Below are 23,304 nucleotides of genomic sequence, written 5' to 3' on the forward strand. Positions count from 1 at the left end.
GCGAGGTGCGATGTTAAAACAGTTACTGCAGTAATCTTAATCGGCAGTATTGCTCGTCGTTAGGTTTTCTACATAAGACTCTCAAGTACAATTCTCAGGGCAAATCTCAAGTATAAAGAAAGATTAAAGGAATTCGAATTATTGCCTCTTTCTCTTTACACGGAATTGTACGATTTACTTCTGCGCGAAGAGATATTAAATATATACAAATACCATTTTAAAACCACAAAGCTTTCTGATGAAGTACAATTGAATACTCGACAAGTTAGCAGAAAGAAATTTAAAATACAATAATCACAACTCAAAAAATCGACCGGCAATTTTTTTTTCAGACAAAATGCGGTACTCTGCATTTATGTCGCGATTTACTGATATGGCAGCTAGACAGCTAAAGCAACCGCTAGAAATTTTTTGCTTGACACTACTTCGAAAAGGTATATGAATTGGAAACATGCACTTTGAGATTTTTGTTCCGACCCACTTTAGTGGGGGAGGAACTATATAATCAAATGGGTTTTTTTTGTTCAGACAATTTTGGCCGATCGATATAATCATCGTAGATAGTTCTGAGTGGTATCAATAAACAGCCCATCCAGCGTAGAATATAGAATTAAAAAGATGGGAGTTTTAAAGTTTTGTGAAAATTAGACGTAATTCAGCTGTTTTTATTCACATTTTCGGTATTTTTAACCTAATTTTTGTCAATTTTGCAAAAATTTCTTCAAATTGTTTCTTGTAGTGCTATTGATTTTATTTATCTCTAAGGATAGAAGACGGTTGCTGAATTGTTCGATCCGAGTTCTTTTCGCTAGTATTTTTGATAAATTTTTCAAAGTTCAGTCTTTTTTCGTAAAAAAAAAAGGCTTTTTTTAGCCCACTTGCTTTAAATTTGCTGGAAGTAGATACCCTAAAAATGTGGCCCTATTCTTTTTATGTTGACAAAGGATCCAGTTGTACACCCACTAGCTTTGAGAGTCTTCTAAAATTATAATGAGTTTTTTGCAAATTTAAACTCGAAAATTATACAAAGTATATTTTTTTTACAAACTGAAAAATGTTGTTAAAAACGGATTTATTTCGCAACTATTTGAACAAATAAGTATTTTTTCTGGCGCGCAGCATCATCTGGACAGATCGTGATCTCGCCATTGATTCTAACGATAAAAAAGTATTTTAGATTTTAAGGGGGCGCGAATTTTTTTCAAAATATTTCCGCTATGCAAATGTTTTTATGTAAATTTTTTTTACATACAAGAATTTCAGATCAGGGCTAAATTAATGGCAGATACTATTTACAAAAAGGGGAGGCCCAGCAGGCTTATATTACAGTTTCAGAGTTAAGCTCATGGTTTCTATAGCTCTGACCAACTATTTTCGTAAAAAAATTTTTGTACTTCTTCAGTTTTCCTTTCATTGGCAATGTTTTTGTAGCCAAATGAGCTATTGTCCCCCGACCATTATCCTGCAATTTTTAGGAGGCATAAAAGAACCTTGACAAATCTTTCAGTTGTTATTGTTATCTAATGAAAGTTATGACTTTGTATATTTTACTTTTAAGAAAATATCTGTTTATTTTTGAACTTTGCCACTATTTTATCTGGTTTCTCTCAACTTCGGGCGCAATCTCATTTAAAAAGGTAGAAAGCGATTTCCTCGGGTTAATAAACTAATGTTCGTAACTGGTTTGTATTCAACTAATGGTCTCTTTGTTTTGATACTGCGCGTTTTCAATTTTTTTATTTTATTTTTGAGCCTAATTGCATATTTTATGAGTTCATTTTTTTCCTTGTCTAATTATCACCTTATTCACAAGTCCACTCTAAGAAAAACATAGTAAGGAAAATTCACAGAGATGGAAAAAGATCTATCTGGATATGTTATTTCCTTTGGTTATATAGTTTATGCTTTTTGGACTGAGACAAAGTTTTCCCGCAAAATTTTATGGATTTTTCTGTTTTTGCCTAAATTTGGCTTCCTTTTGGTTGTTGTGCGCCATATACATGATAACGATAGGTCTGAATTGTTCACCCAGGACGTATAACTCAACCTCAATGAAGATTTCAGTATATAGCTGTTTGTTTTTTTTACTTTAAAATTGTAATAAATTGTTTCTTCAACTGCAACCTTTTTCTTTCATTTTCGTAAGTATGTATCTCAATCTAACTAATCAGAGGTTTCAATTACTTTTGTTGATTCAAGCATTTTTTTTTGCTTTTTGCTGATAAGTTTTGACTGATTGCTTCGTCAATGATTCTATAAAAAATTTCTATACTATTCAATTTTTTCAATTTACTATTCAATTTCTATTAATAAAGAGATTTCTATACTATTTAATTTTTGGGTTTCTTTTTGTTGTCATGTCTACATAGTTCTTTTATAAGGCAAACTCTTTAATGTTAAAATGAGGAGAAAGTGACGAATTACAATTCTTGCAGGTAAAATGTAATTACTATAGAGCTTTGAACAATGTGATCTCGTAAAATTGTTTGAAGTTGGAGCTTCTTTATATATTTGTCGTTACTTTGCGGCGTCGTTACTTAGTCTCATTATTAACCGGCCCAATTGGCGACCTCAGGTATTGCAACTTAATCAATCACTGTTTTTTGAAATCTTACGTCTGTTATTACTTTTGAAAATATTTTATTTCAAAAACTTCATTCTGAAATCGTAATTTTTTTAAATTGTTTTTCGGTCGATTTGTAGCTCAATCTCTCTAAACACAGGTCACAACCCGTTTCCAGTGAACTATGAATTAATTTCTTTAACGGTTTTTAGCTTTAAGAATTTGTTTCCCGGCTTTGTTATGAATGTTACTACGAGATTTCAAAAAATAATTTGAAATTTTTTTTATTTGTCATTTCGTATGATTTTTATTTTCTTTTAATTTATAACAATAATTGTAGGTCTCAATAGCCTTGAAATTTTGTGGAACTGAACATGGGATAATGGCACGCCTCAATTGCTTCCTATGGGATATCACTGAACATTTTAGGGATTTCAGTTAATATCTAATGACAAAAAATTAATTGTTTTCAAAAATAGAAACGTATTTTTAAACTTCGCTCCAGTTGCTCGTTTTGTCGACCTGTTAACCAGTCGCGTTGAGAACAGTTCCCATTTCTTTCCTATAAAATATAGATGAAACTGTATCCTTTAGTTTTAATCTGATCCGTGTTTGATTTTGTTATCATTATATTTATTATAGACATCGAGTTTTGGTCGTTAATAATGTTTGTTGTTTGATATTTATTATTGTCCTCTCTGGTAGTCCTATTATCAACAACGTTCATCGGCCCTCTAGGGTGCTAATATTGTGTTCCATTGGTTGTTTATGGAACGACATGCATGTTTTTGAAAGTTTTCTATCTCTTCATCATTTGGTAGCCTATTAAATCAAGAATGTGGATGAGCGGGGCCAGAACTTTATGTGCGTTCGCACTTTACCGAGCCTCCTTGTTGTGTCTATATGTAGGCTGTAATTCACTGAGAAAATTCATAGACGCTACTCCATGATCTACTGCAAAAACCGAAGTCACTAACAACTCGAGGAACCAGCTCCTAAATCTTCTACTGCTACTACTCCATAACCCGGGTTGAAGTTTCTTTGATTTCATACAAGGATCATGTATGATTTCATAGTGTCCATATTTAATTTCTTAGTACGATCCTTGTATGAAACCAAAGAAATCATATATGATCCTTGTATGATTACCAAGAAATTATATATACTCCTAGTACGAATACCAAGAATCAAACATCTATTTTTCGAAAATCTTTAACCATTTATGTTTTTTTGTTGTTATTCGGTAGGGAATCACGTGTATGATACCCCGGCATCACATTGTGATCCGCCAAAATACCCTAACGTACAAAATCAATTGCAAAGTTGGGCACAAAATAAAAGAGTAATTCCAAATATATAACAAAATTTTTGACATACTCTGAAGCCAGTTTATACTTATAAATGCTCATTTCAAAAAAATATTCAAGAGAAAAGTTTTCATATCACGTCAAATTCGTTTTCTGAATATGTTTAAAGCACAAAGTTATTCTTTTACCGCACATAAAGAATCAAATGTCGATTGCAAATGCAATATAACAATTTAATAAAACCACTGACTATATTATACGAGAATTTGTGGCACCAGTCAGTGTTTTATGTGTCATATTTGACCTTGTATGATTTCCAAAAAATTTTTTCAAATTCAACGGAAAATCAGAATTATACAGTTTTTATTCTTTGAAATTTTTTGTACGATCCTTGTATGATTTCTAGGAAATCATGTATGGTCCTTGCATGACTACCAAGAATTCATTCAAATCATATATGACCTAGTATGATTACTAAGAATCATATATAACCTATTACAAAATCAAAGAAAGTTGTATGATCGTTGACCCGGGAAGTATAGCAACAGCTCTCTAGCTTATTTTGTCAACAATTATCTTACAAGATTCAATAAAGAAAATACGTGCCATCAGTACTTTATTGGGATCAAATGTCTGCTTTAGAATTAAAGTACTCCTGAAGAAAATGGAAACAGTGCAGCGAGCTTGTGTGAAATCTGCCTGTTGAACAAGACATTTAATTTATACGTACGTTGATTTCTTGCAAACAGTTTTGTACCAACTCATTTTTGATGAACAAAAATCTCAACAATTTTTCACCAATACAAGTTGAAAACTTTTTTGGGAGATGAAAAATAGCCATTACAGATCAAGTCTCCAAATCGTTCTCGGGAAAACAAAAACAAGATAATTTTCATTGTTTTAACAACTGAACAAAGTTTGTAATAGTCAATTGTGTATATAGTGAACCAAACAATTTATGTCAGCATTCAATTCCGTCACAACTTTCAAACAATTTGCATAAACAGAAATATAACGGGTTTCCAATCTCAGGAACCTGGGAACTGTCCATTCCAGGATTAATTTTATTTACGTCTATGAGCTTTACTTACATGAAATTTTTGAAAATGATTGCCCACTTGACGGGCAAATCGAGCCGATTGGTTCATACCTATTTGAGCCCCAAAACCACTGGGCGAAGAGAGGATAGCTCCCATTACTATAATTATGCCAAAATCGTTAGGGTCGTATAATTTAGTGGAAGGGGGCTATAAAGGAGAAGGGGGCTATTCTACGTTTTTTATCATTGGGAGAGAAAAGAACACAAGTTTGAAATTGAATTATTTAATTCGAGTGAATTAAACTTAGCTGTTTCAAGTGTTGGGCGGTAAAATGAATGATCCCTAAGTACGAAAAATGTTTCCGTTCTTATAGTTTCATGGTTTTGCCATCAGTTTTTGTATCGGTGCGGACATAACAGATTCGTTCCTCCACCCATGAACAAATTTGTTTTCAGCATTGTTTTTGAACTGATAGTTGTCCCCCCCCGCATAATATGAGATAGGATTATCCACGATTTAAAGACATGATTATAAGGGGAAATATCATTTACGGATGATCATGTTGCGCGGGGTGGGAGGCTATCGAGACAGACGGGAGGGGGTGAGTGCAGGTGTTCCAAAGGGTGAACTCTAAGTGAGCCGAAGTAAAAGTGGCTGACAAGCAAGGAAGCCGATTATTACGTAATAGTTATGCAATCTATCAGAATACATTTAAAATGAGGAATGGATACATAGCTTAGTTTTTTTCAAGTTGACAATGTATTCCGATGTACTATGGAAACAAAGTACATCAGTTTTAAGTGGTTGTGAGCCCCAGCCAATTGCTGTTGATGACCATGCCTCTCATCTGCTCAGGGAAGTAGCCGGCCTGATATTAGATGGAAATGCCATTAAATGTTATTAAAGGGATAAGGGATTTTTCTGTTTGTGCCTAATGATTATAATAAGGTGTTTAAAGAGATAGTGAATTTTAATAAATAATATAATGGATTACTTGATAATTTTAAACCATATATAAAACATAGAACATTTAAAAATGGGGATTGTTTCCGTATGTGCCCCCCCCCCCCCCGAGTACGTTATGCTCCCCCCATTTACAGAGCACGTACCATTACACAGTAAATCATTATGTAAAAATATGGCACGTGCGTCGGGGGTGCAAATAATATGCGCCCACTAAGCTGGGGGGGGGGGGGGGGGGGGCACAAACGGAAAGATCCCTATTTTTAATTTCAAGAGGGAAAACGGGTCTTTCCCACTACATCCCCCCAAATTGAGTGCTCAGATTATAGCCCTCATAATACCGTAAATATACCATAAAGGGGCCATAAAGGGAAAAACCCGGGAATGCTATCGATCATTGGATTTGCCAGCTTGTTTACATATTTATGAATATGTTCACAAAAGCCGTGATAAATACCATTGTACTTCAAATGTTCGCACAATTAGATTGAGAAAATGTTGGTATTATTTTCTCTTTTGATTTTAAGCACGTGCTTCGTAAATTTATAACAATGGCTGCTATGATTTAATATACGCTTTTTTTCTAACATGTGCATTTTGTTCACTCTACTAAACCGGCCACGCTTTAAGCAGCTGCAAATACGTGGTTCTTCATATTTTTCAAAAAGCAAATTAAAAAACACTTTCTAATGGGAACGGGAATTACTTTCTTTACTGAGATTTGAAAAATTACTATTTTCAGAAACTGTTTTATAACACGGGAAATTTGTTACATTTAGCTATGGTTTAACCGTTTGTAAAATTAGTATTAACTGGGCTGTTCTATCCTGAGAAGACTTGACCAATATTTTTTTGTTTGACATTGAGCTTCTTTTAATTTTGCTGTTCTGAGTGAAGACAGGAGGAGAGAATAGTAGGAGCTGGGCGCAGGAGTCACAGGGGAGCAGAGAGATGTCTGACATTGACGATGCCAGAATCGAGTGGCTCCGAGATCGGACCTATCTCGCATTGGGAATTGAGGACCCCGAGGTAAAATACAACCTAAAGAATTTGCATCTATTCTGTTTCGGCCCCCAGTGTTTTTACGCGCCCAGCTATAAATTATATGTTGTTATATAGCACGTTACTATGGAAAAAATAGCACATTCGCCTGGGGGGGGGGGCGTAAAAATATAAACCCACTAAGCTTGGGGGGGGGGGGGGGGGCAAAACAGAATAGATCCAAGAGTTTATTAATTTTCTCCATTTTAGTCATACTAGATAAATTAGAACGTAGCCCGGGTTGACCAAACTTCCAAACTTACTTACCATAAAACGGACCATATATGGTCCATAAAAGTCCATACAAATTTCCGTTTTATGATCTTGCTATGGTTAGTAAGTTTCCATATATGGTCCGTTTTATGGATAATAAGTTTTATGGCGTTTTATGGTAAGTACGGTACCATAAAAATAAAGTACAGAATTTTTAAATGTTATGCACAGGAACGATGTTTTGGAACTGCATGTAGCTCTTTGGACTGTTTCTCAGCCAAACTCAAAAATTTTTATGATCGTTGTATGTTTAGTAAGTTTCCATAAAATCCATATATGGCGTTTTATGATTAGTAAGTTTCTTTTATGGTGGTCAACCCGGGAGCTGAAAGGATTTCCAGATCCCCTAATTACCTTATACCTTATTTATAAACCAGTTGTCTTTCTGATTATGGCATATAGCCCTCCCTATGGCATATATTGTTTAGAAATTTCTTAAAAATTTGGTCATTAAATTCCACAAAATGGCCAATTTGATCTTTTTTTGGAATCTGGTGACACAATTTGTCCATCAGATTCCCCATTTTAAAACTACGGCAAGCTTTAAAACATGCTAACTTGCTAAAGTGTGTCACCATATTCTACAGTCTTCAACTCTCGTTTTCCACAACGCACAAAATATGGAATATGTTGACGGAGTTTAACGAGTTTCTCCCATTATATCCCCCAGCTTAATGGTCAGATAACCTATAGAACACACCCACCACGGTAATATCACTATAATGGGGGGGCTATGATTTCATGGTGGGCTATAATGGGAGAGAATCAATTTTTTAACACTGTATATAGAATATATATATATATACTCGCATATATATATATATATATATATATATATATATATATATATAAATATATATTTGTATATATAAATGTATATATATATATATATATATATATAGATATATAACAACATATATTACATGCGGAGATCTATATTTTGTGACGATGATGTCTAAGTTCATTTATAAAAACAATTTTACATAAAGAATGAAGATAGAGAGAATATGGATTATGGGACTATTGATTATAAATAGGTGTTTAATAAGATAAGGAGATTTAATAAATAATATAATGGATTAATTGTTATTTTTAAAACCTATATAAAACATAGAACTTTTAAAAGACGGGATCGTTTCCGTTTGTGCCCCCCAGTGCGTTATGTGCCCCACAGTTACAGAGCACGTGTCATTACATAGAAAATCTTTTTTAAAAGTATGGTGCATGAGTCTGGGGGTGCAAATAATATGCGCCCACTGAGCTTGGGGCCACAAACGGAAAAGATCCAAAAAATAGTTATAGATTATGAATTTGATACCAGATATCAAAGTGGTCATATAAGACCGCAACCAATACAACTTAATTTCATGTTTAGTGCTGCTGTTGCTAATATTAAATGTCATGCATTAGTTTTAACAATACAAGTTATAATTGTTAGTAGAGGTATTAAGTAAGATGGTTGACAGTGTTAGTTAGTTTTTAATTTACTCTAACTTTAGTTTTATCATTTAGTTTAAAAACAAAATTTATCACAGCGTTTTCACTGATCTCAGAGTTGACTTTTTTTGTATACCTATAACAGCGTATTTCATATCCAGTATCACATCAAAGAAATTATTCATTTGAATTGCTTAGTTTCATACAATACCATCAAAGAACCCCAAAACTTTCCGTTTGCCCAAGCAACTTAACTTGACTCAATAAATTAACCTCCATCAAGTGAATCAAGGAGTTTTAGTTTTAGATTGATTAGAAATAAAGCTGTAGTAGTATATGTCGACATTTTTTTAAAAAATTAGATTGGTTTTAAATGTAATTTTAGTTTATGTCGACATAAAAGTAGTATTTGTGGTATCCAGTAAAATTTAAAAATTGGAAAAAGTTGTGTAAATTACGTGATTTTAAATTTAACATAAAATGACAAAACTGCCGACTAGGTAGTTTTTCATTTCAGTCTTTTTATTTGGAAATTATGTGCGCAGAAAGTACAAATTTGAGGTTTTATTGTTGATAAAACTTTGCCCTGAGGAATGAGTTGATCAGAACCAGTGTCATCGTCCCAAGCTGGTCTCGCTCCAGCATGTACCAAAAATTTGCAAAATTATTGGGTATCCTGCAAGGGTCTTGCAAGGCAAATATTTGTCTTGCAAGATGTAAGATTTTATAAGAACCTTGCGAGACATTTCAAGATAACCGTTTGGAGTTGACTATGTTGCGAGTAGTTGTTACATTTAAAGAAAAATGAACTTCAATAGTGGGAGAAAAAATGGGATTTCTGTGATTTTATAGAAAGTTTAGTTTCTAAAAAGGAGCTCATTTTTGCGTCATGTCTATGGGAATACGTAAAATAATTTGTATGACTGTAGAAATGTGAGATCTCAATAATCTTAATATAATCTTGGAAGAACTTCAGTTCTCTTAAAAAATATCTGTTGATCTTTTGGCATCGATACCTTGATATTAAGTTATTGAGTGATAAGTCACGCTATGCTGGCAGTTTACTCGGACAGCAACTAATTGACAGATGAATTGTAGGTGTTCAATGACCTGATGACGAGAGAGGATGGATTGTACGAGAGGAGTATCCAGACATACCTGAACGAGTCCACAGATGAGACGAATCCATCTGTCCTGTTCTACAAAATACTCAGAGAGAGAACAGAAGAGTACGAGGTCGAAATAGGTAACAAGTTACTCAACAACTTAACATCTATAAACAACGCCCAAGTCCAGGTGTGGTTGCGGAAAAAACCACGGAAAAACCCCCATTTCATTTTAGATAGGAAATAAACCCCCACGGAAATAAACCCCCACGGAAATAAACCCCCACTTTACTATTAAAGAGCTGCGAATTTAGCGCGTTTGGCCATGCCTCGCGGGCCATGGCCATGCCGCAGCGGCCCGTGGGACTTGATATGAAACTATCACAATCGAACAGATTATCACGACCAAAATTCAATTTTGATATATCGGAACCATCCAGACAGTCTCTAGCCATGCTCACATATCATTAAAATCAGCCATAATCGGACTTTGCCTCCACTTTCAGTTGCAATGCATTCATTCTTGAGTTTCAATTTTCTCGCCATTCTTGAGTTTCAATTTTCTCGCTGGTCTTTGAGGTCTCGGTTGAAGCCACGTCAACACAAAAATTCTGTCTTTGATTATATTTTTCTATGAGAGGTGAAATTCTATTTAGGCCTTTAAATGTATTGCAGTCTATAATCTGTCGTTTAGGTCGTTTCTATAGGTAACTTTACACGAACTTTAGAACCCCACTCTTTTCAACGACCTTCTTAAAAGAGATGGAAGAAGGTAAATAATTTAGATTCTTTTAATGGTTGATTTATTGGTTCAGAAGTGGATAATGACGAAGAAGACGGCGGAGAAAACAAAGGAGGCGAGGATGGAAACAACGAGGAAGGGGCAGCCACTGGTGGGGGAGCATTGGATGTAAGCCAGACAGATGGGGCTAAAGAGGATGGGGAAGGTCCTGACGAGGATGACGGGGGAGCTGCCGGGGCTAAAGGGGGCAAGAAAAAGGTTACTGACTAGAAAAAGTCCACAACATGAAATTTTTAGCAGATAACCCCCGACCACTGAGCAATTGGACGAGCTAGTGATATTTTGACTAAAAAACTTTCTACTCATCAGAATTTAGATATCTTTCAAATTTCCTATTTTTCCCTGCCTGTTAAACCGTCTGAACGCATTTATTCCTTGTTTTCTCCCGCAAATATTACTCTATTTCAAACTACTTTTGAAGCTGTCCGCTGGATTTGAACACGTATTTATTTTAAAAAGTGAAATTCTAAATGAGTGTTCAAGGTATGTCATTTTTGTCCCTGAAGCACAATCTGGGATTATATTATGCAGCTTTACAACGTTGTACGATAATTCTTTTTAGGGCAAAGGAGGGAAGAAAGCCAAAGCGGCCAAGAAGGACACTTCAGACATAGCAGAAGATGAAGCGAAGCCACCCACTAGTGCACCAGAGGGTGGGGCGGAAGGTGGAGGTGAAGGTGGAAATGGCGGAGAGAACAACGGAGAGGATGGAGAGAATGGGGAAACCAAGAAGAAAACAATTATAGTAAGAGGAAGAAACGGTTTTTTAAATTTGCGCAGTTTCATAAGAAAACTATAGCCCAGGTTGAGGTTCCAGGCGGATGATCTCTGATCAGACCCAAGTCAAACGCACACGGTGTATTTCCAGACCAAAATTCAGGATCTGGGAAATGGTTCGAGCGCACAAAAGTCTAGACAATGATCTGATCAGAGGTAACTTCCACCTGGGTTGCCCCGGTCGAGCTGTCACCGCTAAAAATCGCTAAAAGATGTAAGATCTGCGGTGCATTTGAGTAAAAAGTGTAGCATTTGCGCTCAATGCGATGAATGCGGTGAAAAAAAACATTTAAGCGTTGAAAATTTTTTTATCGCTAGCAGCAGAATGAGGTGAAAAAAATTTTCATCGCTACCAGATCTGCGGTGCATTTGAGTAAAAAGTGTAAAAGTGTAGCATTTGCGCTCAATGCGATGAATGCGGTGAAAAAAACATTTAAGCGTTGAAAATTTTTTTTACCGCTAGCAGCAGAATGAGGTGAAAAAAATTTTCATCGCTATCAGCAGAATGCGGTGAAAAAAATTTTTCGCTAACAGCAGAATGCGGTGAGGAGAAATTTTTCACCGCTAAAATTGCTATTCTTACAAATATTCACCGCTAATTTCAATGCTTATCTTAAATTCACAGGAAATATGCTTGAAGTAAGTGAGAGATTGTGCAGTGAAATAAGAAGTTGGTGACATGGAGGGGGTGAGGGGTTCGAACCCGTGTACGGCAGTTTCTGTTTTTAAGAAATCCAGTGAGTGCAGTGAAAAAATTTTTCACCGCTATCTATTATTTGGGTCAAGAGCTCTAAACTGTGCACTGTTACAGGGGTTCGGGGCCATTTTAAACACCGGTGAGGATTTTTACTGGTTTTTCCTGATTTCGATTTCTTGCCGTTGTGTATCTCTGGCTAGCCGCGTTTGCAGTTGTTATTGGTCATTGTTCGGCAGGAAGGTGAGTAAAACTGTTTGTCTGGGAGTTGAGAGAAAGAAAGAATAAGTAAGTGAGAGAAAAGAAAGTGAATTAAGTTGTTTCGTTTGGATTGATTTCTAACAGAAGTTTTGTGTTGTGTTCTGTCTCATGAACATACCGTTTCAAATCCTCATTTTCGTACTAGTGTTCTTTCAATATCTCACTCAGTAAGCTTTTACACATTTCACATTTGCCATGGTCAGTTACAGTGACTTTATCGTTAAACGTTACATGTAATTGTGATCCGCTTGGCTCTTGTTTATCGCTGGTGATGGTTTTTATTGCTTTCCACAACTCCTTTTTACCTGCTTGTTTCGCTGTGTCAAATAGTTTTCTGTTTTGTCTTGCATTCGAATGTTTGAATGTCCCTCTAGTTTCTTTTGCAGGAAGTTAATTTCCCTTCTCAATCGATAGAAAGCGCCATATTTTGCATTTTGCATATTTAGTTGCCCACTTATCTTTTTCTTTTGTTTGATTAGGTTGACTATCTCTGGACCAATTTGATGAGTCCTAATTTTTACATAGGATTGATCGATTGATTCATCAATTAATTCAATGATGTTATTGTTTAATTCGTTCAGATTCTCTTTGTTTGGATACTTTGTTGGGTACAAGTAGGAACTTTCTAATTGACTTTTAAATGCTTTTTGAGCTTCTTGAAATTGACTTCTTGCTTTTAAATCGAATTCGGTTTGAAGTTTCGGCTTCAATATAATCGGGGTCGCTTAGTGGTTGCTGCCAAAACTTTCTGTTACTTAAAAATTGTCAAAGCATTCAAAGGCTGAAGGGCTGCAGAAATGTATATCAAGTATGCTCTAGTTTTTATTATGATTTGATTAATAAGTTGGATATCCGTTGTTCAGTATTTTGAAGTCTCTGTTAGCAATTTTTTCCAACAGTTTTCTGGCCGTTTTCGGTGTTGTATGTACAGTTGAGCTCTTGATGATGAGAATTGCAACCTCCCTCCACAGATGAATATGTTCTGGAGGTTACTGTTAAGCATTTCATTAAAATTTAGATTATGATTGGGTGAATTGTACACATTTATTATGCATAAGTTTCCATTGATTGTTGTCTCTAAATTTACACAAATTATCTGTAATGCCTCTCCGTTGCTGTTTCTTCTGGCATAAATGATCTGACTTCTTTAACCCTTGTCCACTTCTTTGCAATGATAACAGACTCATGAAAACTGCTTGCTTTTGTTTCTGTTAAAGAAAATATTATCATGTATTAAACGTTTTTACCATCTCTTGTCTTCATTTAAACAGAAAATGTCAATGTTTTCTTTCGTCAGAAACAAGAACAATTCATGAATTTTGTTTTCTAAGCCACGGCATTTCCTTTGCAAAATTTTCAGTTTCTCCATATTAAAGGCTTTGTTGGCTGCTAGATTGACTCATGTGTGTTGTGTTAACAGTTTGCATCAGGTTTGTTTTCTTGATTTTATCGTGGATCTCTTGTCCGTCTTCCCTTTTGTTAAAAATAATGGAGGTACTGTTGCTAACAACGCTGATTATATCACTATAGGACAATGAATTGAAACTGTTTCCTATTATACTGAGAACTCCAGCAAATAGGACAGTAACTTTTGTAGTGGTTATTGACTGAGTAATTTGAGTATCTTTCTTTGAAATGGCATTTGAGTATTTCTTTTCTTTTTTTGTTTATTTGCTCCGGTCAAGGCGTTTTGATTTGTTGGATAGGCTCTATACACTATTGCGTGTGAGCCACCACAGTTTGCACATTTTGCCTGTTCTTTTGATTCGTTGCAACTTTTTACTCTGTGTTTGCCTGCACATCGTAGACATCTCAATTCGTCTTTACAATCTTTTGTCGATTGAACAAACTTTTGACATTTGAAGCACGTTTTAATGTCGGATGGTTTTTTAATTGCTTCGCAGCAATGAAGTACCCGGACTATTTTCACGCTATGTTTGGTTGCGGCAGGTACATGGCTTGATCAATCAATTAACACGCAAATAAGTCTCAATGGTTTTCCTGTGGCCCTGCCTGTTATCCGATGCACCTTGATAACATTCATTGCATTGTTGTTAAGAAGTTCCTTCTTTCACTTCGTTTTCTTGTATGCTCTGATTAAAATTTACAATTACAAATCTGGGTTTAGAATTGGCTTTTGTGCAGAGTGTTAATCGAGCTACTAGAAGTGTTTGGAAAGACAAGTTGTTTGAGCTGTTGATTTGAGACGTTCATCAGACATTTTCTTGAAGTGTGGTCTTCGGGTTGGTTAGAGAAATAGTTGTTATTTGGAGGTTCCCTGATGCAGTTAATTTTGAGTTTGGAGAAATTGTTTTTATCGAACGGGAAAAATGGACCTGTGTTGGTATTAGATTAATCGTTTTTATAGCTGGTCTGATTGTTTCAGAGTCTGTTTTTGGATTGCTCTAGAGGCCAATGGCTCTGATCAGAACCAAGCGGATTTCTGTTTCAAAACTGTCTAAGTTCATCCATAGAGTCAAAAATATGCATTAACCGTATACTAAAATAACAGTTTCTCAACAATTGGGTTTTTTCCTGAGCAGTACTTTAAGGGTTGGTTTTTCTTTATTTGCATATTTTACTGTACACACTAAACACATCAGTTTTTATGAAAAGAATATATCAACCGAAATTAGTTGTTTTGCTCATAATTAAAACCATCCTCTGATGACACCATTGCAAGAGCAATTGAGGTTGATCTGGAGCGGTTTAGAAAATTCTTTTAATTGTAGGCCAGCACTTGTCCTGCTATGCTTTTTTGTTTTGATTTTGTTCACACAGCGAGTCTAAAAAATCGAATTTTGTGATTTGGTTTTTCGTGTCATTAATGGCAGTTCCTCGGGTGTCAAAATCTTGTAGATCATTTGCGTGATTAGATAATGCTCATACGTGACCTAATTCCCTAAACAAAATGATCTCCGCACCTTTAACATATTGAGCTTTGTTTGACTTATGGCGTTTTTAAATGCTTGTATTTTAGCGGCACCCGGCCGATAACTTTTTCAACTCAATTCTGCATCTGTTTCTATCTGTATTCTAAGGCACGCAAGTCTATTTCGTAGCCATTCCGCAAAGTATATTTAGCATTTTAATGCGCTTACTTTTACTATCACTTTTTTTAAGAATTCGTTCACTTGTTGCATTATTGCTTTGTCATGCTTACTAGAACTTCGAAATTCCAAGTCCTTTTATTACTTTTCGTCAATGTAATTAAGGGTGCTATATTTCTGAGCTGGAGTACCGTTGAATTTCTCTTCCGTATTCGTCCCCTAACACAGATGTAGAATTAATTTTGAAATTTGTAGTCGCAGTTGTAAATTGAAAAGGACATTTTCATCATTCCAAGTAATGTTGGGTCGTTTTCAGGAAACGAGAACTCGTAAAGTGGAGTATACAAGCCTGTACATGTGCGTGCAAGGTACTGGGTTCCCGGATGACATTGGCGAGAGGAAGTGTGTTGTGTTCACACGCAATGGGAAGGGAATGATAGAGTTGCCAGTGAGTAATGAGAAGAAAGACGTGCACAGACACATGGCAGGACACTTCGAGTACTTTACTTTGAATGGACCCTCATTGGATGTGCTGAACGATATGCTGCAATTGGTAGGTTCCATGTGTCTTCACTTTCTCAACTTTAGCTTAACTTCTTACTGAAGCGTCTTTTGGTTTATCAAATTTGCTCATATTGTATAAAATCATACAGAGATCCCGAGAACCAAGAAGTCCCGAGGTTAAGCCCGAGAGAATCATACAGGGATCATACAAAAAATACAGAGATCATAACAAAAATCATACAGGGATCATACAAAAAATTTCAAAGACTAAAAACTGTATAATTTCGATTTTCTATTGAAGTTGAAAAAATTTCTTGGAAATCATACAAGGTCATATATGACACAAAACATTGACTGCTGTCACAATTTCTCGTATAATGTAGTCAGATTATCATATCTCATTTGCAATCCACATTTGATTCCTTGTGTGCACTAAAAGAATAACTTTGTGGTTTAAACATATTTAGAAAACGAATTTGAGGCTATATGCAAATTTTTTTCCTGATTATTTCTTGTAAATCCACATTTATAAGTATAAACTGGCGTCAGAGTATGTCAAAAATTTAGTTTTGAATTTCGACTTACTATTTTATTGAGTGCGCAACGTCACAAATGAAAATGTACGTTAGGGTTGTTGGCGGATCACAATGTGATGCCGGGGAATCATATAGGTGATTCCCTACCGAACCAAAACAAAAAAAGAACATGAATGATAAAATATTTTAGAACATTAGATGTATGATTGGTATTCGTACTAGGATCATATATGATTTCATTGGTTTCATACAAGGATGGACAGAATGAAATCATAAATGATCCTTGTATGAAATGGGGATGGTGTAATTTTACACGAATTCTCGTGTAAATTGGCCTTTTATCGTCTGTCTCTTTTCACGCGAGAAATCGGGTAAAAATACAAGATTTTTTGTTGAAATCACCCGAGAAATTTTTAGAGTGTAACTGTGATTGACAACAAAACTGATTATTTATGTTACAATATGTCTTCAAGTAGATCTCTTATATATATATATATATATATATATATATATATATATATATATATATAAACTAAGCAGCGTATGTTTGTAAGCGTATATATTTGAATTGAATAGCAAGCAATCAAGGCGACATAGCGCAGACGGTAACGCACTGGACTCCGAATCGAAGGGTTGCTGGTTCGAGCCCCCAACTACGACCAAATTGGCAAAGCAAAATCAGTATTCTAATACATGTACCTTGAGCAACGGACTGTTAGAGAGCGGTTTGGGCCGAACCAGCCCGATTTAGACTAAGATGACTTAGACATAAAATTATTTTAGTATCAAAACGCTTTGAATGGTTCAATTTTAAGGCCACTACAAGGCCAAATTACGTCATACATGAACTGAATCGACCGATATTGGCTAGCAAAAGGCTAACAGGTAGTGTCTAGCCTTTTTGCCGCCAGTGTTACTTTGAATAACTTTTGTTAACGTTGTTAAGTGAACCTCTTATGTGTCGTATGTTATGTACACAAGCTATAGTTGGCATAAAAAAGCCGTTTCTTGAATCTTATTCTATTCGTAATTGTTGAATAAAGATTTCCCGTCTTCCGTTTTGTTACCTTCGAGTTTATTGTCGGATACAAGACTCGAACATTTGGTCCGCCGACCCGGACGAGGATTTTTCGTTCTTACATCGACTTCTATCGGTCAGGGGCCGGATCAACGTTGGTGATAGTGTTCTGTGGAGCACTGCTAGTGGTTCAGTGTTGCGTAGTGTGACTTTGGCAGTCAGAGGCCGGGTCAACGTTGGTGATAGTGTTCTGTGGAGCACTGCTAGTGGTTCAGTGTTGCGTAGTGCGACTTTGGCAGTCAGAGGCCGGGTCAACGTTGGTGATAGTGTTCCGTGGAGCACTGCTTGTGGTTCAGTGTCCCGTAGAGTGACTTTGGCAGTCAGAGGCCGGGTCAACATTGGTGATAGTGTTCTGTGGAGCACTGCTAGTGGTTCAGTGTCCCGTTGAGTGACTTTGGCAGTCAGAGGCCGGTTCAACGTTGGTGATAATGGTCCGTGGAGCACTGCTTGTGGTTCAGTGTCCCGTAGAGTGACTTTGGCAGTCAGAGGCTGGGTCAACATTGGTGATAGTGTTCTGTGGAGCACTGCTAGTGGTTCAGTGTCCCGTTGAGTGACTTTGGCAGTCAGAGGCCGGGTCAACGTTGGTGATAGTGGTCCGTGGAGCATTGCTAGTGGGTCAGTGTCCTGTGGAGTGACTTTGACAGTCGGAGGCGTGGTCGGGTAACTTCATACTGACGTGAGGAGCATAGAGTTCCAAAACTGTAAGCTCAACTGTTCAATGCTTTTTATAGTAGGTGCTAGTTCATTGAGCCGCACAATAAACAAACTACGGGACCCTCAGTATACACGACACCTTAATACATCTATAGCTGAGCCCGGACTCAGTTTTAAGGCTGTTAAACAGAGAAAGACCGTGCAATTTAAGCTCAAATACGAGTACCCACAGGCAAGTGAAGTAATAATTTGGCACGACGCTATAAACAATAGCTTAACACCCCATCATAACAATAACCATAGCCCACTATCTGCGTCTGAACTCATTCAAGAACTTTACGCAATCGAAAATAAGATAAAAGCTATTGTTTACTGTCCACGACAGGGCGCCCCAGATATCTTCGAGGACCTGAAGCAAACAAGTTTCGTCGTGGTTCACGTCATAAAAGATCTCCTATCAAAGCGCAAAGCCAAGGATCTTTCGATTCTGAACGACTATTTGCAACTTCATCCGCCCTTCTGCTGTGAAATAAAATCACTCTCTATTGTGAGATTTCATAGCGCCAACCTAAATTGTCTGATAAAAAAGACCAGACCAAAAAGGCTTAACCAGCGCCGTCGAAAAGCTCGAGCAAACAGGGCTGCCGCTCTCGAGGGGAACTCTGCTGACGAGCCGTGGCTAGCTTAAGTGCAAGGCTATAGCTTGTTTGCAGTTTTTTCCTCGTTCGTGGTTGATCTGTTCTTTTGAGCCTTTAAGAAACTAAATTATAGTCCGTTTCCCAATTCCTCATAGTGTATTTGATTAACGAAATTATTGCTTGTAACGATTCCCCTTTCTTATTCTTTTGCTGGTAAGAGTAATCTGAAATTCTGAATATTGTATTAAGTGTGCCTAATTCATTGAAACAAATATCTAACAATTAATACCGTATTTTTGAAGATGGAAGCTCAGGCCATCAAGTTGTCTGAAGCTAGATCTAAAGTTGAATTAAGTGTGAATGACTTGTACAAAAGAATCGACGAAGCAATAAATAGTAAAACACGAAAAACAAAAGTCGAGACATTAGTTAACAAAGCAAAGGAACTCTTGTCAACAGCAATTGACAAAAACGATCAATTGGTTCAGTTAGCATCACGACATCCAAATAAAATAAAACTCACTGAGGAGCTTGAACTTTGGCTCAAAGAAGCAAGCGAAGCTCATCACAATTATGTAGCAAAAGCACGACAATACATTGAGCTCAGTGATGAGACAATTGGTGAATCAACATTCCGCCGAAAAACATCAAGCTGTGGATCGAAAACTGTCTCAATCTCGTCCAGCCAGAGGAGAAGAGAACAGGAAATAGCAAGACTTCAACGAGAAGAGATTGAGAGAGAGAATGAGAACATAATCAAACTCGCTCAACAAAAGCATCAATTAGAGCTAGACACAATTAGCGAAGAGAACAGGAAAAGATTGTTTGACGCAAAAGTCAAGGAGATTCGGGCAATGGAGTCATCCGATGAGAGCCTTGATGGTGATCTCGGGGAGCAAACAATTTTAAATAATGATAAAAATTCTGAGCGTGTAACAGAATGGGTTGACAGTTCAGTGGCAAACAATATTTTGTCTACAACTGTTCGTTCAAACCGCGCAGAAAACGAAGTTCAAGAAAATGGTTTCCTCCAAGCTTCGAACTCATTACCACCACATGAAACGGATAATCTTCTAACAGGCCCTTCGATGCTGCAAATTTCGGTGAACGCTCCAAACGCTGCACCAGGTCCGTTATTTCAGCAAAGCAATCATTCACCACCAAAGGACGGTAACCCGCGCGAAAACGTTGTCCGTACTCCCAAAGGAGTATCATATTTTTTGTCTTTTGGAAAGGAAGACAGACAGACCAGTCCGCAGGCAAGTAATGTCGCTAACCAGACCGCTGATACGGGAGCATCAGCGCCTCAACCCTCACTGTTGCCAGAACTCTCGAGCTGGGCACCAGTCCCCAGCGCAGTTTCATATTTGAATCAACCAGATCATCATTTAGCAAACATAAACAACCCCACATTGACAAACTTGCCATCTATTACTTCTGATCATCAGAACGTACAATACCCTGTCCAAAACATGCAACGTAGTTTTTATCCCATGGCTAGCCACCTCCTGCCAAACATGACTCTGTGGCATGTACCTCATCCGGCAACCGTAACTTCCTCACATCCTCAACAAGTTCAACAACAAGTTTTGCAAACGAATTTGAATAAACCTGTTGTATCCTATTCAAGTGGAGGTACAACCTACTACAACCAAAACCCGTTTTCCGCTGCAACCTTTATCGGTCACCACAACCCCTCATCGTCATTACCGGTGCAGCATGGTTTGTATTCAAACCCAATGCTGCCCTACGCAACGATGCCAGCCAATACTACTGGTCCCTTCCATTCGTATCATCCATCAACATCTGTTGCTCCCGCACACGATAATTCCTTCAATGTTAAGGATCTAGCGGACGCAATAACCTCCAGTCAACTCAATCCATTACCAAAATGGACGCTTGCGCAATATAATGGGGATCCACTTCTTTGGCATGAGTGGATAGGGCAGTTCAAAATTGCCATAGACTCTCAAAACCTCTCTGATGCAGCAAAATTAACTTATTTGAAAACTCTTCTAACCGGAAGAGCTAAAAAATCCATTGAGCAGTTTGCGTATAGTGGTGCATTGTATAACGATGCCATGAAAGTTCTGGAACGGAAATTTGGCCAGCCTCATGCCGTAGTTGGCGCTCACCTTGATAAATTTAACAATTACCCGCCCTTAAAAATGCACAATTCGGAAAATGTAATTGCTTTCGCATCAGTAATTTCAAGTTTAGTTGGAGTTTTCCAGTCATTGTCATATGACGCCGATTTGCGTAGCTCATCTTTACTGAATCAAGTGGTACAAAAGCTCCCGCCCAATCTTAAGGAATCCTGGTGTTCACATATAGTGAAAAAGCAGTGGCTCAGGCCTACCTTGTTACAATTCAACGATTGGTTACAAGAAAAAGCGGACACACATGACCGCATGAAAGCAGTCAAATTTAAGACTAAGACAGACGAAACACCAGTTGTAAATAAAACAAAAACAACCTCAAAGGCTTTCGCGTCAAACTCAAAAGTTGCCGACGCAAAACAGAAGAACCCGTCAACAAGAAACGGGAACGAACTTGGTTGCCCGCACTGCAAGGCAAATCACCCAATTTGGAAATGCCCGAAATTCAAAAGTGAAAACCCAACTCAGAGAGCGAAAATTGTAGCCGAACATAGACTATGCTTCTCCTGTCTCAATGGTTCCCATCAATTTAGAAATTGTCCCAACCCACGAAAGTGCAAACAACCTGGTTGCACTAGTACACATAATATTCTGTTACACGGTTCCGAACGCATCTTCACTAAGAACAATGCAAAGAAACCAAGTGAAACGAAAAGCGTCACGGATCCACCGCAGTCAACATCTATAGTTACACTCAATTCGGAAAACATCTGTACTCCCAATCAAGATGGAAACTCGTCATCTTTCCTTGCTGTGTCCGACGTTAAAGGTCTTTTACAGGTTAAAGAAGTCCAACTCAAAGGCCCCACAGCTAAGGAAACAAAAGTGCTGGCTTTATGTGATCCTGCCTGCAGCCACTCGTGGATTGCGGCAAGTGCTGCGGCAAGACTCAATCTGAAAGGTTCACCTCTTAAATTGACTGTTTGCGGAATAAATGCAAAACAAGTTATTGATACACTTATTACAGACGTGACAGTTAAACCATTAGGTGATAACACCTGTGAAAGTTTCGACGTAAGTCCATACATAAGAGACACGCTAAATGTTGGTTCTGATATTATCAATGTACCTCAACTACAGGAAACATATCCGTATTTAAGTGTGCTAGATCCCGTTCAGTACAGTTACTCAAATGTCGAAATGATTCTAGGCCAAGACGTTTACCATGCAATCCGACCTATCGAATATTTTGAAAGCGATTCAAAATCTGCGCCCGTTGCCGTCCGTCTTCCAATTGGTTGGGTTCTAAGTGGACCTCTGCCTGCCACTTCTAGTTTCATATCCTCCTGTTTTAAAATTGTTACTGAACCGGAAACAGATCTAGCTGAACAACTGAAGTCCTGGTATGACATGGAGTCATACGGAGCTGTAAAAGAGGTTGACCCCAGGTCTTCTTCAGACCGTAGAGCAGTTGAAATACTAGAAAAGACAACTTTTAATGACGGAAAACGGTATCAAGTTGGTATGCTGTGGTCAAAAGACGACCTTCATTTACCGAATAACTACTACTCAGCACTCGTTCAACTGAAGTCCCTTGAAAAAAGACTTTTCAGGGACCAAGACTTCCGAGTGAAGTACGAAAAGAGCATTAAGGACGACGTAGACAAAGGCTATGTGGTTCAAGTGCTTAACTCTAAAGATCCCAGTGAACGGTCTAGACGCGAATGGTACTTGCCTCATCACCCCGTCGTTAATCCCAATAGGCCAAACAAGATGAGAAGGGTGTTAAATGGTGCGGCAAAATTTCATGGAACATCATTAAACAAATCATTGTTGACAGGGCCTGATTTACTTCAGCGTTTGATTCATACTCTTATCCGCTTCCGCCAGTATCAGTACGCAGTCTCTGCTGTTATAGAAGGCATGTTCCTCCAGGTTGGAGTGCTTCCTCAGGATCAACCGTGCCTTAGATTTTTGTGGCGGGAGGATCCATCAACTGATGTGATGGTATATCAGTACACCAGGCATATCTTTGGTGCGAAAGACTCGCCCACATGCGCGAATTATGCCCTCCAACGAACAGCCAAGGACAATAGCCGTCAGTACCCAGATGCATCGCAAGCTGTGTTGGAAAAGTTTTATATGGACGACTACCTCGACTCCTTAGACGAACCAGAGAAAGCACTGAAGAGAGCCAAGGAACTCGTAGAATTACTTATGTTGGGAGGATTTAAATTAACAAAGTTTGTAAGCAGCGTTCCACACCTGCTCGATGAACTCGGCAACAGCTTCAAAACCAATGACCAAGAAGAGCCAAAAGTTATTGGAAGTTCTGAGGAAGAAGCCTCATCACACGTATTGGGTCTGAAATGGGACCACAAAAAAGACACACTAGTTGTCAGCCGTGGAACGAAGTACGTGGACAACAAAAACGTAACTCAACGCCTTGTACTTAGTTTAGTTTCAAAAGTCTTTGACCCA

At 37.5% G+C, this 23,304-nt stretch overlaps 1 protein-coding gene across 1 annotated transcript in view; it reads left to right on the forward strand.

Moving 5' to 3' along the window:
• Positions 1-6,462: 6,462 nt before the first annotated feature.
• LOC142349087 (dynein axonemal heavy chain 10-like) overlaps positions 6,463-23,304 on the forward strand; it is a 213,736-nt gene continuing 196,894 nt past the window's right edge. Inside the window, exons 1-5 of the mRNA XM_075400499.1 lie at positions 6,463-6,902; positions 9,723-9,870; positions 10,546-10,730; positions 11,095-11,277; positions 15,631-15,867. Coding sequence (XP_075256614.1) covers positions 6,825-6,902; positions 9,723-9,870; positions 10,546-10,730; positions 11,095-11,277; positions 15,631-15,867 — 831 coding nt within the window. The 5' untranslated portion in view covers positions 6,463-6,824. The remainder of the gene's footprint in view (positions 6,903-9,722; positions 9,871-10,545; positions 10,731-11,094; positions 11,278-15,630; positions 15,868-23,304) is intronic.

This window comes from Convolutriloba macropyga, chromosome 11 (genome assembly GCF_964194025.1).
Source record: "Convolutriloba macropyga chromosome 11, txConMacr16.3, whole genome shotgun sequence".
Classification (NCBI taxonomy): Eukaryota; Metazoa; Xenacoelomorpha; order Acoela; family Convolutidae; genus Convolutriloba; species Convolutriloba macropyga.